Source organism: Hylobates moloch, unplaced genomic scaffold (genome assembly GCF_009828535.3).
Source record: "Hylobates moloch isolate HMO894 unplaced genomic scaffold, HMol_V3 SCAFFOLD_11, whole genome shotgun sequence".
NCBI lineage: Eukaryota > Metazoa > Chordata > Mammalia > Primates > Hylobatidae > Hylobates > Hylobates moloch.
In genome coordinates this window covers 39,164,096-39,182,255 of record NW_026652286.1, presented here as the reverse complement: position 1 = coordinate 39,182,255, position 18,160 = coordinate 39,164,096, and the positions used below count along the sequence as shown (strand labels likewise).

At 44.8% G+C, this 18,160-nt stretch overlaps 1 protein-coding gene across 1 annotated transcript in view; it reads right to left on the bottom strand.

Annotated features, from left to right (window-relative positions):
• Positions 1 to 12,534: 12,534 nt before the first annotated feature.
• LOC116476134 (tripartite motif-containing protein 66-like) overlaps positions 12,535 to 18,160 on the bottom strand; it is a 43,974-nt gene continuing 38,348 nt past the window's right edge. Inside the window, exons 11-13 of the mRNA XM_032165858.2 lie at positions 17,018 to 17,135; positions 14,253 to 15,178; positions 12,535 to 12,846 (exon numbers count right to left, since the gene is read on the bottom strand). Of these exons, the coding sequence (XP_032021749.2) occupies positions 12,535 to 12,846; positions 14,253 to 15,178; positions 17,018 to 17,135 (1,356 nt within the window). The remainder of the gene's footprint in view (positions 12,847 to 14,252; positions 15,179 to 17,017; positions 17,136 to 18,160) is intronic.

Genomic DNA, 18,160 nt, shown 5'->3' with positions numbered 1-18,160 from the left:
AAGAAGACATTTATGCAGCCAAAAGACACATGAAAAAATGCTCATCATCACTGGCCATCAGAGAAATGCAAATCAAAACCACAATGAGATACCATCTCACACCAGTTAGAATGGCCATCATTAAAAAGTCAGGAAACAACAGGTGCTGGAGAGGATGTGGAGAAATAGGAACACTTTTACACTGTTGGTGGGACTGTAAACTAGTTCAACCATTGTGGAAGTCAGTGTGGCGATTCCTCAGGGATCTAGAACTAGAAATACCATTTGACCCAGCCATCCCATTACTGGGTATATACCCAAAGGACTATAAATCATGCTGCTATAAAGACACATGCACACGTATGTTTATTGTGGCACTATTCACAATAGCAAAGAGTTGGAACCAACCCAAATGTCCAACAACGATAGACTGGATTAAGAAAATGTGGCACATATACACCATGGAATACTATGCAGCCATAAAAAATGAAGAGTTCGTGTCCTTTGTAGGGACATGGATGAAACTGGAAAACATCATTCTCAGTAAACTATCGCAAGGACAAAAAACCAAACACCGCATGTTCTCACTCATAGGTGGGAATTGAACAATGAGAACTCATGGACACAGGAAGGGGAACATCACACTCCGGGGACTGTTGTGGGGTGTGGGGAGGGGGGAGGGACAGCATTAGGAGATACACCTAATGCTAAATGACGAGTTAATGGGTGCAGGAAATCAACATGGCACATGGATACATATGTAACAAACCTGCACATTGTGCACATGTACCCTAAAACCCTAAAGTATAATAAAAAAAAAAAAACAAAAAAAAAAACAAATCCATGTTGCTGAGGGGCTCAGAATCAGCAAGACCAGCGCCTCCCTAATTATTGGATTTGTTACAGGCATCCAGTCTCCTGAGAGAATTGTGGAAACTGATACAGGATTGACAACTTCTTGTCTTGCTAAGAAAGAATCGAAAATCAAAATAAAACCAAATCTATTATCTTTAAAACACAGTACTTTCTCTCATCTTATAAATAAAAGGACATTTTACTCCATTGAAAAATTGGAAAGGCAAACTCCGAGAATAAAAGAAATCAAATTGTAAAAAAAAAAAAAAAGGTTAAAAGAAACAATCCATGTGAACATTTAGAACAATATCTGGCATACTGTAGATGCTCAATAAACTCCAGTTGTTTCTACTGCTGCTTCTATTATTTTTATTGTTATTATTGTTGCTGCAGACCTAATTTTACACTTGACAAAGATGAGGCTCAGAAGGGCATCTTAAGTTTTTTCATGTTATTGTAAAACATAATTTTGTAGATTTCCATTTCTCTTTATTATTTGTGTACTGTATATAGAAATACAATTAATTTTTGAATATTGACTTTGTATAGACCTTGCTAAAGTCACTCTGGGATTTTCCTCGCGATTTTCTGTGCATACAAATCATGTCCATCCATGAATAGTAAGTTTTTGTTTTGTTTTTCTGAACAGGATCTTGCTCTGTCACCCTCGCTGGAGTGCAGTGGCACAACCACAGCTCACCGCAGCCTTGACCTCCCAAGCTCAAGCAAGCAATCCTCCCACCTCAGCCTCCAGAGTAGCTGGGACTACAGGTGCATAACACCACACCCGGCTAACTTTTATTTTTTATTTTTGTAGAGACAAGGTCTTGCTATGTTGTCCAGGCTGGTCTTGAACTCCTAGGCTCAAGCCATCTTTCCACCTTAGCTGCCCAAAGCGCTGGGATTACAGGCATGAACCACCATGCCCTTCCTGAATAGTAAATCTATTTTCTTTTTTTCTTTACATTTGTTTTTCTTGTCTCACTCCACTAGCTAAGACCTCCAGTACAATATTGAATAGAAGTAGTGATATTAGCCATCCTAGTCTCATTCCTGAACTCAGAGGATCCTTTCAATATTTCATCACTAAGTAGATTTGATGTAGATTTTTTATAGATTTAGATCCAGATCTTGGTTGGGCATGGTGGCTCACACCTGTAATCCCAGCACTTTGGGAGGCCGAGGCAGGCAGATCGCTTGAGCCCAAGAGTTCAAGACCAGCCTAGGCAATATGGTGAAACCCCATCTTCACAAATGATAGAAAAATTAGCCAGGCATGGTGGCATGGGCCTGTGGTCCCAGATTTTCTGGAGGCTAGGGTGGGAGGACTGCTTGAGCCCGGGAGGTTGAGACTGCAGTGAGCCAAGATCGTGCCACTACACTCCAGCCTAGGCAACAGAGGAAGACCCTGTCTCCAAAAAAAAAGAGAGAATCTATATCTTTGGTACCAAAGCTACAACTTAATTTTGACTTGTCTCCCTCTATACCTCTCTGGGCTTACTCCCCTTCACTATCTCTCATATTCTGTTCTATTTCTTTTCCTTCCCCCTCTTCTCCTCTCTCCCCCTCTCTCTCATGAGCTCCTTCTCTCTCTTCCTGTCCTGCATTCTTTTATCATCTCTTTCTCTTCTTTCCCTACCTCTTTCCCTTATAATTTAACTGCTTTAGTAAGGCTTATATTTTCTATTCTTAATTTTAAACACAGATGAGTTAAATATCTTTTATCTCTCCAAAGAAAAGTATGCTTTTTATATTTTCCTTAGTAGTTTAATAGTGTTCAGTTTTTTAAAAAGCTTCCATTTCCTCCACAGTCTGAGTGCCAAGACAAGAAAGGTTGAAGAGAAGCAAGGTGGAAAGAATATTTAAACCAAATTGGGTAAGCTAGGAATGAAGCCCAGCTTAAGGGACCAAGGCCAAAAATCAATGGCTATCTCAAACATGCCCAGGCCTGCATTCCTTAACGTCTCCTTGTTGTCCTGGTTATGCACTACCATAGCTTTCTAATATTCTATATTTCCTTATCTATGAACAAGAATACCCAGTGACTATTTCATTCTGTTTTGCAATATATGACAGTCTAATCCTTTGCACTGGATTCTTTCTCCTTTCCCCTATTTGACATGTATATTTAGTGCGGTTTTGGCGTTCCTTTAATCTACCCATGCTGGACATTGAGAATTATATAGATGTCTCTTCTTAGTGAGATCCTTGTTGCCAAGGATTAACAGCACTAAAATCCACGTGAGACCACCCAAATAATAATGGTCAGGTGCCATATGTCACAAAATATGCACAAGATAAAATCCCCAAGGACAAAACTTCCCAGATTAGGGGTAGAGATCATATGCGTGGGAAATCGGCTCTCCTGTCCTAATTACCTACTGCATATGTGAGTTAACATAATGATAGGGGAGAGGAAGACATGCAGACTGAGCTGTGGAAAAATTGCGGAAACCCCATGGCAGTTTATTTTGAGGTGAACCTGATGAACCTGGTCCTGTAATGCCCAGAAGACAATACGAGGTCAGCAATACATCCCAAGATATTGCATACTTGACTGATTTCTTTCCTTTTCACAGCCACAGCCAATCTCAAGGAGGCCAATGCTATCAGGAGAGGGGGTGAAGCTCTGGTAGTATTAACAAGATTGTGGAAAACTTCCACGGAGCAAGGGACTCAGAGAAAGTGCTGTGAGAAAGCCAGCCCAACCCCATTTTTACAGGCTATGCAGACACAATGGCATTTCTGAAACCTATATATGCTATGTGTTAGTTATTTTTATACTATATCAGCTCTCTAGAGTGAATGATTGTAAAATATTAAAACAAAAGGTACTTATTTCATATACAAAAAGAAAAAGAAGATTTGAGAACCTCCATCCTAGTCTGTTGCTAGTGCTACAAGATGGGTGGGGGCAAGGGTAGGGCCAACTTTCACAGCAAAGAAAGCAGGCTGAGTCTCCAGGGCCTGGGAGGAGAGGAAGCACTTCTTGAGAGCATGATGGGATTGGAAAAGGGCTTGAGAGCGTGGCCGGGTTATCTGACACTTGGTGCCTCCCATGCAGAAGGGAGCTCACTTGTCAATGGAGATGATACCACCCGCCCTCTAGACCCCAGGATTGTTCAGAGGTCAAACGACAGGAGGTGAATGTGTATTTCTAGCTATAAAATATGTAGAGGGTTATCACTGAGGTTTCTAGGCTGTCAACTATGTAACTGACACCTTGACTTCATCTTTACATACAAAACCTCTAGATTTCACGAAGGAAAAGGTATATTTTGAGATTCACAACTGAAAATAAACTATTTTCTAGTTTAGAGAGGAAGAGTCAAAATGCCAAAACACATTCACTCTGATAATCAGCTCAGGTCATCTTTGGGGGATGAAGAGAGACAACCCTGAGCCTACACAGCCCCCTCTTACCTCCGTTAACTAGCATCTCCTCTCGCTCCTCGTTTCCCTTCCCCCAAACTGTGTGTCCCCGTCCCTGTCCCTTTCCTCTTCTTGCCTCTTTTTTGTCTCCTTATCTTTGTCTGCCACCTTATCTTTGTCTGACTTACCTGAAATTACCTCACCTATTAATTTAATGGATTCAGTTAACCTATTTAACCTACCTGTCTTTACCACCTGACTTGACAACTTGCCTGACCTACGACCTCCCTGAATTGTCTGACTTTCAACCTCTGCTACTAGTCACCTATGTGACCCTGCACCCATCTAACCTGAATTCTGCTTGACCTGTGCTGTTACCTGCTGCCCTCTCTCTCTCCTCACTCTTACCACCCAGATGTGTTTCTAGAGTTCAGTGTGTTGACATTATTATTCTAATGATCGCCACGTGGTATTGTCAAAATTCAGAGAAAACATTGCTCTTTCATTTTAACAGGAAGGGAAATTGAGACACAGAGTGATTACCTAGATTTCCCAAGCTCATACAGGTCCAAGACTAGGAATCTGGGACCAGCCTTGAAAACAGGCTGGCTGGTCTTGATTCTGTGCCAGAAGCTAGAAAGCTAGTGCCCTAGTAAGAAATGATTGAGAAATCAATAAACAGACACTTAGTGCACATGCCCTGAGTTTAATATAAATTTCAGGTTCTTACAGCAAGATAATATTGCTGGGGATAAAGTAGTGCACATAGGGTGGTGTTCCACATAAATTAATTTTCCAGTTATCTGAAACATACCTCTTTCAATAACAAAATGCAATTGGCTTAAAAACATTATTTCGAATGGGAGTACTTCTAAAACACTTTACACACTCTTCTGTCTTATTAAACAGAGCATAAGGAGCCTAAGGAGACCATTTGTTAGTGATATCAACGAATTTGGATGAACAGATAAGTAATTCAGTGATGCTTTCGGGAACTTCTAAGAACGCAGGGCTTAGCTTGTTCTTTCAGTGAATGACCTCATACCGTGGCACTTTTCCAAGTGATGTTTCTTGTCTTCTCCCTCGTTAGCTACCCTTAGAGAAATCTTGGCTCCCTGCTCCTACTCTGCTTACTACTATAATGTAGTGAAACTAAAACTTTCCCAAGAAAACCATACATTTAAGCTTGCTAGATCAAGAACACCAGCTAGATACCCACATATGAGTTTATGATCTCCTACAGAATATAATGCATGGGTTTTGTGATGGCTGTTTTTGCTGCTGTTCCAAAGCTTTGCCTGGTCACTTCTAGTTTCAGATTTCTGTTCTAGTGGTTAAAGTAATCAGAAACTGACCACTGTGTAAATATGCAATAGAAAAAGGGACCGAAGATTTGGGAGTTGTGTCTTGGAAACACACTGAAGGCCTTCAGTCTAGCTAAGGAAACAAGAGAGAGGAAAACAGATTGGTGAATTAAATCCTCAAAATATGTGAATGCGCCGGGCGTATTACCTGAGGTCAGGAGTTCGAGATCAGCCTGACCAACATGGCAAAACCCCGTCTCTACTAAAAATACAAAAATTAGCCGGGTGTGGTGGCATGCACCTGTAGTCTCAGCTACTCAGGAGGCTGAGGCAGGAGAATTGCTTGAACCCAGGAGGCGGAGGTTGCAGTGAGCTGAGATCATGCCACTGCACTCCAACCTGGGTGGCAGAGTGAGACTTTACCTCAAAAAAATAAATAAATAAATAAAGTGAATGCTTCAACAGCTTCAAGATTAAGTAGACTGGTTTAACAGTAGCAGATCTTGAAACAACGGAATCAGATGGCTGAGGAAGGGACTAACTTTTCTAGTAAGCAGTTTCTCATGTTGATTTTTTTTTTTCTTTTTTGAGACGGATTCTTGCTCTGTGGGCCAGGCTGGAGTGCAGTCAGACGATCTCAGCTCACTGTAACCTCTCCGCATCCTAAGTTCAAGTGATTCTCCTGCCTCAGCCTCCCAAGCAGCTGGGATTATAGGTGTCCGCCACCATGCCCAGCTAATGTTTGTATTTTTACTAGAGATAGGGTTTCACCATGTTAGCCAGGCTGCTGGTCTTCAAATCCTGACCTCCAGTGATCCACCTGCCTTGGCCTTCCAAAGTGTGGGATTGCAGGTGTAAGCCACTGTGCCTGGCCCTCACATTTTGATTTTTAACGGCAAAGTTGTTGCTCTTGTTGACAATGAGTGTTCCTCCATCTCAACAGAAAGCTCTTGTACTAATTAAGGCTGTCACTATGGATGTAACTATGCAGATATATGATAACTTAGTAAAGTCAAATGAGAAAAGGTTCATGAGTGGTGAAGAGAGAAGTGAAAAGTGCCCAGTGCCCTGATAATCCAGGGAGGACAGAAAAAGCAAAGAGGATCTCAGAATCCGAGGTAGAAGAAAGAGGAAAGGAGTAAGCGGATTCTAGTAAGTCTGAAGTGAAAGCCAGATGAGTGGAACCCTCACCCCAAGGCTTGGAGACTCAGGAGAATTTGGTCAACGGTATTTTGCCCAGGCCAGTGTAGGAAACTGACTTAAAAACGTTATTTTGAATACAAAATTAGCCAGGCATGGTGGAACATGCCTGTAATCACAGCTACTCAGGAGGCCGAGACAGGAGAATCGCTTGAATCTGGGAGGCAGAGGTTGCAGTGAGCCAAGATTCCAGCCTGGGCAACAAGAGTGAAACTCCATCTCAAAAAAAAAAAAATTAGGCAGGGCGCGGTGGCTCACGCCTGTAATCCTAGCACTTTGGGAGGCCGAGGCGGGTGGATCACAAGGTCAGGAGATCGAGACCATCCTGGCTAACACGGTGAAACCCCGTCTCTACTAAAAATACAAAAAATTAGCCGGGCGTGGTGGCAGGCGCCTGTAATCCCAGCTACTCCGGAGGCTGAGGCAGGAGAATGGCATGAACCCGGGAGGCAGAGCTTGCAGTGAGCCGAGATCGCGCCACTGCACCCCAGTCTGGGGGACAGAGCAAGACTCCGTCTCAAAAAAAAAAAAAAAAAATTATTTTGAATAGGAGTACTTCTAAAACACTTTACACACTATTCTGTCTTATCAAACAGATAGGAGCAAGGACCTGTTTTCTCATGGGCCGGGAGACCTAGACAAAAATCTTAGGTTTGGATGGTGAATGAAATCAGGATAGAACTAAGGAGATAGGCTTCTTAGAGTTGTGCTAAGTTCAGGAGCCAAACTTGGGGAGTGTTTGGCCTGACTCTTGAGTAGAAAGAGCGTACAATTCTGCAGATGCTGACCAGGACACAGGCTGTGCCCTAAGAAAGCTTCACCAGGCCCCAGGAACATTCTGAGCAAATGCTGCTGTCAGGGCTAGGCTATGAGGAAAAGATTGTCCCTGAGGTTGAGGACCCACAATCTGATCCATAGCAGTAGCTTTGGAGACTATGGAGGCAGGATGCCTAGTATTTACTCACAGTTACCAGGGTTTAATGAGTTTAAGCAAGTCATTGTCCAGCTCTGGGTTTTAATTTCCTCCTACACAGGTTAATGTAAATCTCACTGAGTTTTTATAAGACTCAGATTAAGAGATCGGGCATCAAAATGCTTCAATAATGGTATAAATACTATCTGCCTGAGTCATTATCCTTTACTCCTCTGTATCACTCTTAATAATCTGCATCACAGGAATGCCTACTGCTTCTGTATCATTTACTGGAAATACATCTCAGGCTCCTAAGCCATGAGCAGCATGCTGGTGGCCTCGAAGTCCTCTCTTGAAGATCTGGGGCTATGTTACAAGCAGCAGAAGAAAGGTCCCTCTTGCAGGTGAACTGGGACTCGGATAGGGCTTTCTGTGATGCCTACAGCTTTGACTCCATGAGAGCTTTTCATTTTTTTGAGACAATCTCGCTCTGTTGCCCAAGTTGGAGTGCAGTGGCACAATCTCGGCTCACTACAACTTCTGCCTCCCAGGCTCAAGCAGTTCTCATGCCTTAACTTCCTGAGTAGCTGGGACCACAGGCATGCACCACCACGCCTGGCTAATTTTCTTGTGTTTTTTTTGTAGAGACTGGGTTTCACCATGTTTCCCAGGCTGGTCTCGAGCTGTTGAGCTCAAACAATCCGCCTGTCTCAGCCTCCCAAAGTGCTGGGATTATAGGCGCGAGCCACCGCAACCAGCCAACTCCTTTGAGGAAAGGATTGTGTGCATTTTTCAGCAGTTGATTGGTTCAGAAGCATGAAATGAATGCATCAAAATGTCTCCCAGTTTCACTTGAGATGTAAGGGTTGCTGTGGTAGGGTTGTAGCCATGGTCTTTCTTTCAGAGTGGTTGAACCAAGATTAGGAAGCTTAGGCAACAGCTGGCGCCAAACAAATACCAAAATTCATTCAAAAGGGGTTGCAGAGCTCAAGTCACTAGAAAAATCCATTCTAGAACTTTCACATCTCATTTTCAACAGCAATCTGTTTCCACCATCGGCTCACGTAGCACCAACTCCAAGGTACTTGTACACAGATGTTCTGCTTCACCAAAAGTCCTCTTTTGGTGATATACAGTCAGTGCGGAACTCACAGAAAGGTGCGTGGTGCCACAGGTTCTTCTGGTCCATGACCTTCAGATAGATTCTTTTGACTTTCCTGGCACTCACAGGCCAGCACAGGCCGGGAGTGGGATGGAGGACAAAACACCTTTACCAGATAAAACAACCAATACCAAACTAGGCTGGGTCCTAAGACCTCTCCCCAGCAAGGCCTTGGGCTACTTCAAGGATTGTAAAGACAGGAAAATCCAGCAGGGGAGAGTCTTATTTCTCCCACTGCAGTGCAGAAAGAGAAGCAATTTAACCTAGTCATTGAACACAGAGCTGTCAAGGACCTATAGTCTGCTCCTAATATTGCCCAATGGGTTGGCTGTATAACTCTTAGGTGGGTCACTTAACCTCTCTGTGTCTCAGTTTCCACGTCTTTCAAAGGGGAATAAGAAAGTGGCTTCCTCATAGTATTGCTAGGATAAAGAGATAAAATGAAATAATCCATGTAAAAACCTACGAAAAAATTAGAACGATACTATACAAAGTATTGTCACTCAATGGTAAAAGGCTCAGAATGTTGTTTGCTATCCTTGAGCTTCACACCCTCCACCCTGCCCAACCCCAGCTCCAAGGCAACAAATTTCCTCAAAAAGAAAGCCCTTTTCCTTATTACAGTAGTTTTGTGGGCAACCAGTGGCTCTCGCTGTCAGGGTTGATCTCTCTCTGCCAATCCAAAGGTTCCTCTAAGCCAGGATGACAAACTTGAGGGTCCTTTTTCTGGGAGTTCAAGCCATGAAAAGCCTATGAAACACATGAAGAATGCCAGGCCATCTGCCCCTCAAAACCTCTACAGGAGTCCCTTTTAATAAGGGGCAGGAGAAGCTCAAAATGAGAAGATAGAGTTCCTAAGATCTTTGCTAACCCCACTGCCAACTTGCAGCCACACAAGAGGGCAGCACTCCTTGCTGCTCAGGGAACCCTGTGGGCCACTCACACAGGCAGCACTGACTCCATGCATGTATGTCGCTCAGCTCCTTTCCTCTGCTCTGTGTATAGGAACAGAACTGAATCTCATCAAATGAGAAGCAGCATTTTCTGCATGGCTTCCACTACAACTGAGCACTGGCAATGAAACCACCTTTGCAAAAATTATATCAATGAGCAAATTATGACAGTGAAAAAGATCTGATCTAACTTACCCACCCCCACCCCTTGCCTTTCCCTTAATCATTCCTGGGCCTATTGTAGATTGGCCTTTTGAGATATCTTTTCAACTTTTCTGCATGTCTGACATCCATGGCTTCACCCAGATCCATCAATCCCACTCCTGTGGCCCCACCCAGAAGCAACTCAGCTCAAATGGACAGCTTTAACCCATGATTTCATCTCCATCCCAACCAATCAGCAGCAAGCAACCCATTTCTAGCCACCCCCACCCCTTCCCCAAACTGCCTTTGAAAAATCCCAGCCTCGCATCAACTAAACTCTTTCTCTACTGCAATGCCATGGTCTTCATTTGTGCAGCAGGCAACAAGAACACATCAGGTGGTTACAGCAATTCTCATGCTTGCTTCTGAACTACTGACATCTAGAGCTAGCTGCCTTCAGGTCATCTTCTAATGTGTATTCCATAAAAGAATAGCAATAATTCAAAACTTAACTTCTTCCCCTAAATATGCTCTTTTTCCCATGCTCCCATCCCAGTGGGTCAAGACAGATCCACTGGGATGGGAGCATGGGAAAACACCTGGGTGTTAAGCCAAAGGGCTTTCTCTGCCTTACCTATCATCAATCAGACACTGAGGCCAAAACTCCTGTGATCTGATATCTCTTGAAATCTTTGCTTCCTCTTCATTCCTATTGCTATTGATTTCATTCAGCCTCCTGTTTCACCTCTGTACTATTCTGGTCTCCCTTACCATAGCTAAAGTGATCTTCCAAACTTAATTCAAACCATATCCCTCCTTTCTGGAAGTCCTTCACTTACTCCTCACATCCCCCGAGACTGAATCCCAATTCCAAAGCATAATTTACAAGGCCTTACAGCCTCTCTGGTTTCAATCCATCCCATTCCACAGTGCATCTCGTGATCCTATCAAGCCAAATTACAAATTATCTGAAGCCCCCCTAACTTCCCCAGGCTTTCTCTCACTTCTGAAGCTTCCTAGTTGCCATTCCTTTTGACTATTTGTTCTACCCCTCTACCCTTCACTAGCCCAACTTCTCCTTTTCAAAATTTCAGCTTAAAATAATGTCCTCTAAGAAGTCTTCTGTCAACAGCCCCCTCTCCCAGAGCTAGGTGCTCCAATGGGGTGTACCCCAATGACTATTATAGCACTTTACCACAATTTATTATTGTTGCTTAACTGTCTCTTCCACCAGACTGTACTCTCCAGCATGGGACTGACTATCTTATTCACCAACGTATGCCTGGCACCTAGTAGAATATGGGGCACATACTCAGATATATATATATATATAGATATAGATATAATCTGATTACATATATCTATAACTCAGATATATATATAATCATTTGATACATATATATGCATTATATATATGCATTTGCATATATATATGCATTATATATATGCATTTGCATATATATATGCATTATATATATGCATTTGCATATATATATGCATTAAATGATTATATAAATGGATGAATGGTTAGGTGGCTGGCCCAAATACAAGAAGTTAAACATCTAAGAGCCACAAAGGGCCAATATACAGTAACTCAAGGGCCTCTATGCCAAGCCATTTTCAACAGGGTGGGACAGGCACAGACAAAAAGCCTCAAGAGTCACCAGCAATTTCCAAGTTGACATTTCATTTTCGCCATCCCTTCTTTTTTCTAAACTTTCCTCAAGTATCACTGAGACTGACTGTTCTAAGACCTGCACCACTGCAGTGCAATGGTACAGCTAGGGTAACTTGGTGAGGGGTAGGTATACTGAGCAACCAGCACAGCTGGGCTGCAGGGCCAGAGGGATGCTACAGGGCCAAGGGTATAGGCTGGGAGAGTTCAGAACACCTCACAGAGCTTCAAGTCCAGGGCTGGGTGGAGGCACTGGAGAGCTGAGGGCACCAGGCCAGAGAAGGCAATAGGGTAAGTGAAACAGGGCCAAGGGACACTAGGAGGAATGGGTGGAGGACACAGCACAGGACTGTGGCTCCAGCTAGATGTATGACAGGGGTTGGGGGTGAAGGGGCAGAGGTGAGAATAGATAGTTGAGGATTTGTGGGGTTCTGGGTTATGTCCAGGGTAAGCGAACACTTTCAGTAAGCTAGTAGGTGGGTGGACAGAAAGGCCTCCAAGAGCTCATCTTCAAGAGATCTCTATGTCTCAGCTGCTTATCTACCTCTGCAGAACATCCCTGCAGACCACTCACCCAACAAATTCCATTGATTCAAATCCTAAGGTATCCAACTCTGGGTTGTGGAGGCCACAAAAAATATTTTCCCCATCTTCATTGTAGAGAGAAAAGTTCAAGCTTTGGATTCTAACTGATCTCATTTTAAATAAACCTCAGCTCTCTCTTCTACTAGCTGTAAGGCCCTGGACTTCAGTTTCTTTAGCTATACAATGGGGATGCTCACTTCCACAACTGTTGGAGGTGAGGTGAGATAATGCTGGTGAAGCAGCACACATGTTTCCAAGCACAGAGTACATGTTCAATAAATTGGCTGTCTTTCCCTTCCTCCTTCCACTCTGCATGAAGCCCAGGAGGTGCCATTTTAAGTGTGCATGGGGGAGTGGAAATGGGGAGGAGGAAGATCTACATTGCTGACTCACTAGGGCAGAAGGCATGAATCAGGGCTGTGTAGCATCCAGGGATGGAACAGGGACACTCCTTCCCCCACCCTATCCTCTTCCTCCAAGTGCCTGGGGTCTTGGCTGGCAGTGGGTCCCATGTGGTCAGGGAAAACAGGCTCCTTTAGTACCTTTCTCACCACATTTGGAGAGGAGTGCTGGATGGTGCTGTCCACTGGGGGGACACTGCGAGGGGTTTCTTCCCCAGACGCCTGGGGCAAGGCAGCAGCAGTATTCTTGTCAAGAGGGAGAGCTGGCTTTGAGCCCTCAGATGCTGGGGGCTCATCTGTAGCCTGGAGAAGAAAATAAGAACTTGGGTGGGTTTTACTGCAGAGAGTGTAGCAGCAGCAGTAGTGGCAGCAAAGGCTAGTGCTCACCCTGCCCTGCCCATTGTCACCACCTATACATTGTGGACTGTTTAAACGTTTTCCAAAAAGAAAAATGCTCTTATCCCAACTCTTCCAAAGACTACATGCTAATGGGAATGTCTTAGGATGGAACCCAAACCAAGAATTCTGAGCTAATGTTGTGATATTCACTTTAGCAATCATAACCTAGTTTTAACTTACATTTTAGCTTGTGGCCCTCTATGAACCCTAGACCCTTCTCTGCCATCACACGCATTATTCTATACCTTCTCAAAAGAACTGGGCCTCAGGGGAAGACATTGAAGCATGATCTGAAGTTGTCAGTACTGAAGCATAAATGTGAGGCCTTATATTCTATAATAAAGTAAAAATCTGTAAAGCTGCTTTGAAGATATAACTGTGATTACAGATTTAAAGGGGACATCACTATAGAAAAAGTGAGAGAAGGGTAGAGAGAAGAGGATAGAACAGGAGGTTCTGGGGGAAAAAAAAAGAAAATCAAGAGCTAAGAATGAAGATGTGAAATGCAGCAAAGATCCCAGGGGTACAAACTGCACCTCTTCAACTGTCTTTTAGCTGAGAAAAAAGAGGAGCAGCATCCAATATCCTCCTATGGAAAGAAGACTTCTTCTGTGGCATTACAGAAATGTCAGCAGACCTGAATCCAAGTCTTAGCTCTATCTCTCAATGTTGTATGATATGGAGACAAACTGCTAGCCTTCTCTAGCTCCCACTTATATACCTATAAAGCAGAGATGGTAATGCCTACCAAACAACATTGTCGGTAGGATAAATGATATGGTGCATATAAAACATACCCAGCTTAGTAGAAGTAAAAAAGTTTAAGTCTATATCTGTGCAGTATTATAAAAGTGCTGCCTGCCAGCATCTAACATGGACCCTCACTCTGCTCCTTAAGCTCTGCCCTTCCCCCTGTCTGGGATTCATAAGGTCCGGCAAGGGAGCTAGGGAGATGACAAGATAAGAGACAGCCTCTCTTCTGCTCTGGCACTGGCAGGAGTTCAGCACAGCTCAGAAGGTACCATCAGTGGGCAGGGTCCCTACTGTCATCCAGGAAGACCGGGCTAAGCCAAGCTACTCTGGAGTGTACTGAGCCTAGATCTAATTTGGGACTGGGTACTATGCTCTCTGGAGCTTTTCTGAGGTGGAAGGTTGAGTCCAGGGTAGTTTTGAAATGTGAGGGCTGAGCTCAAGGCAGCCCTATGGTGCAGAAACTGTATTCCTGTGCTTCCTTGTTTTGGGGGAGGCTGTGTTCCCTGAGTGATCCTAGGACAGGCAGAATATGCATGCCAAGCCACCCTGATGCTTACCTGCAGGGTCTCCTCCTGGCTCTGGGACTGGACAGGTGCTGGCTGCCTCACAATGTAGTTGATCTGCCCCACAATGGTTTGCTGAAGATGCTGAGGAGATTTGGTCTGACTCAGTTGCAGACTGGGCTGTTGAGCCTGGAGAAGAAGCTCCAAGTCCTTCTGCATTTCCTCCAGCTCAAACTTGTGATGCATTATGTCCATGTTCTGAGAACAGGCAGGGCCAGGAGGGCTCTCGTGCTGACTAGAAGCCAGATGCTGGGATGGAGGTAGAGGTGGGTGTGACTGCTGTGGGGGAGGCGGGAGTGGAGGTGGGGGGTGGGGGAGGGGTGGTGGTGGAGGTGGTAGCTGCTGCTGTGGCTGCTGCTGAAAGTGACTGAGCTTCAGCTTCTGGTGGTGGCCAAACTGGACGTGGATAGAGGGTGTCTGTAAGGTGGGCTGGGCATGGGCTCCTTGCTGAACATCCTGTGGGGGGACAATGCACACGGGCTGGGAAGTCAGCTGCTGCCCCAGCCGCTGGGATGTGCTCTCCTGCTCCACAGGGGGCTGGGTTTCCAGCCAGGGCTGCAGCAGCTTTGGTGGATGAGGGCTGCAGGCCAGCTGTTTCTCCCTGGGCAGCAGGGCAGAGCACTGCAGAGACCCCAGCTGCTGGGGCACCATCTCAGAGGGCTGCCTAAAACTGTGGGCTGGGTGTATGCTGGGTGGGGGGACCTGGCCTTTGAGGGAAGGTGAGACTGGGGAGCAGTGGGAGCAGCACACAGATGAGGAGCACACTGCTGGAGACTGGAACTTGTGTGAGGGGTGGCTAAGAGCCTCTTGCTGAGCCACTGGAGACTGGTGGCTTTGATAAAAGGGTGATGACCCCTGTAAGCCTCCATAACCAGGAGCATCTGCCCTGGACATTTGTCCACCTTCAGTAGTTATGCAGCCTGAAAATGCAGAATAGACAGTTTTTCAAAAGTTTTTCAAGTTGCTCCCACCTTGCTACTTCCTGCTCCTGAGACAAAAGAACCTCATTCAACAATCCTGTAGCAGGAACAGATTAAGAAACTCAATCCTTGATCTCCTAGACTCAGTCTAGAATGCTGCCAGTAATAGCACCTGTATGGACCTGCTTTGGGGGCCTAGGATATTTGAGAAATTGGTTCAGCTTTTACCAGATGCTCAGCCCTGACTCTGTTTCTGTCCCACTAGGGAAACCACAAGCTCTCTCAAATAGCACCCACTCATTTTTTTTCCAACAGAACAGCCCAATCAGACTCTGACAAAAAAAATCAACTTTGGGGTGGGGAGGGAGTATGCTAGAAAGTAGCAAAGGGTAGAGAGTCACGCCTGGGACCAATGAACAAGTTCCCAGATACAGGTGTGGGGAACTGTGTGTTGAGCAAGTAGGATGGAAGAGAGTGGGGAAGCTCTAATACCAGGTGATATGGTTTGGAGCTGTGTCCCCACCCAAATCTCATGTTGAATTGTAATCCCCAGTGTTGGAGGTGGTACCTGGTAGGAGGTGACTGGATCATGGGGGCAGATCCCTCATGAATGGTTTAGCACCACCCCTTTGGTGCTGTTCTTGTGATAGAGGTCTCGTGAGACCTGATTTTTTAAAAGTGTGTAACACCTCCCCCTTGCTCTGTTTCTTGCTACTCTGTCCATGTGATGTGCATCTTCACCTTCTGTCATGACTGTAAGTTTCCTGAGGCCTCCCCAGAAGCCGAGCAGATTCCAGGATCATGCTTCCTGTACATCCTGCAGAATCATGAGCCAATTAAACCTCTTTTCTTTATAAATTACCCAGTCTCAGGTATTTCTTCACAGTAATGCGAGAATGAACTAATACACCAGGTCAGTGCCAGGCACCAGCACTGCCCCCTGAGGTCTCTAGGTCCCTTGTGCACAAGTAGATCTATGGCTAACTCAGTCTAATGACTTCTTCATCTCATTATTTTGGTAAGGCTTACTTAGAGGAAGTCTGAGCTCCTTAAGGAATATGTGTTTTATTCACCATTGGTTCTTTGGTGCTCAGCATGGGGCCTAAACAAGAGTAGGTGGCTATCAAAGGTCTGCTGAGTTAAATCAAAGGAAAGAGGAAAGAAAAGAAATAAACCTAAATATCGTTTGCCAAGTTCAACAAATTTTCAATAAGATTAACAGCCTCAAATGAAGGCAGCAGTTGGCCATCAGTTTAACAAACTCGTTAGGCTGTCAACACAGGCACAACTTCAAGCTATCTACATTCTGCCTAAAGATTGAATGCCAGCACATGATTGCAGCAGGGAAGAAAAATGCACAAGGCCATGAATTATCTGCTTACATCTCAACTCAAAAGGATATGTCTGTGTAACACAAACATGCACATGCAGTCTCACTGTTGCTGAGATACCCCTGCTTGTGCCCACACGTGTATACCTTTGTGTGACCACAGAGAAACACATTCATCTGTACTGCCATACAGCATTCCAGAGAGCAGGGTGACTGTCTTGTCTCCTCCTCAGCAATAAAACCAATGTAACAGGACATTTACACAGAATGGTAAACTCAGATTTCAACTCATCCTGATACAAAGTCCTATATTGCCATGGTTATTTAAATTCCTCATCCTCTCCTCTTCCCCCTCAAAAAAAAAAAAAAGGTTTGCTGAATGATTCCATGACCACTGGCAGTCCCAGGAAGTGCTTTCTCTTGGGCATATGCTGACCTACCCAGTAAGGTAAGCAATTAGGTCAAAGCCCACAGGGTGGGTAGGCCTAGGTGTGTGGGTCCAAGCTCACCAAGAGAAGCCAGCTGCTTGGTCCAGAAGTTAGGCTCCCAGGTGAATCTGATACTCCAAGGGGAGCCAGGATCTGTGTTACAACTTGTCTCCAGCAATCGCTGCATCTGAAACACAATCTGACAACAGCACCAAAGGTCATTTATTTGGGCATCTTGCACCTAAATGACAACTCCCCTTCCCTTACTCTTTGGACAAGCTGAAAGGCTCAAAGTCATGGCCCTTTAACCTCTGGTCATCCTCCATATTCTCATTCTCTTGCACCTTAGCACCTGCCCATCCTCCCAGCTGATCCCTTTCCTCTTATCCAGGCTCCTACATTCTTTTTTTTTTTTTAATTGAGACGGAGTCTCACTCTGTTGCCCAGGCTGGAGTGCAGTGGCGCGATCTCAGCTCACTGCAAGCTTCGCCTCCCAGGTTCATGCCATTCTCCTGCCTCAGCCTCCTGAGTAGCTGGGACTACAGGTGCCCACCACCATGCCCGGCTAATTTTTGTATTTTGCTTAGTAGAGACGGGGTTTCACCGTGTTAGCCAGGATGGTCTCGATCTCCTGACCTCGTGATCTGCCCGCCTTGGCCTCCCAAAGTGCTGGAATTACAGGTGTGAGCCACCATGTCTGGCCTGGAACCCCTACATTCTTATATTTTCAGGCCTTAAGTGATTTGTCATTCTCTCTCATGACATCGACTGGCAGCTCCATTCATTCTACCATCACCTCAATTTAAAAGCCTAGTGGGGGGCAGGCATTTTCTGAGCTCCCCATTGCTGTACTTCCACTTGCAGGTAAAACACCCTTCTGTCCTACTCAATAGCCCTCTTCCTCTCCCAACACTTTCATCTATTTCTCATCACTAACTCTCCTATTTCTCCAGGGCTTTGGCAAGTGTACAACTTATCCTGCCATCCTCTAGTTAACTAATGTCCCAACTAACATCTTAGCCTCTTATTTCATTGATCTCTTGCATGGCAACCACCTTGTTTTCAGTTTAGTCACCATACCTAGACCCTATTAATCATTTACAACCATTCTACCTATGAGAACTTTAAACTCCAACAACCCACCCTGGTCATAACAAGTTCACGCTCTTTCAGAGTATGTTCTTCAACCTCTCCAAGCCCTGCTCCTTCAGTCCACAGGACTTC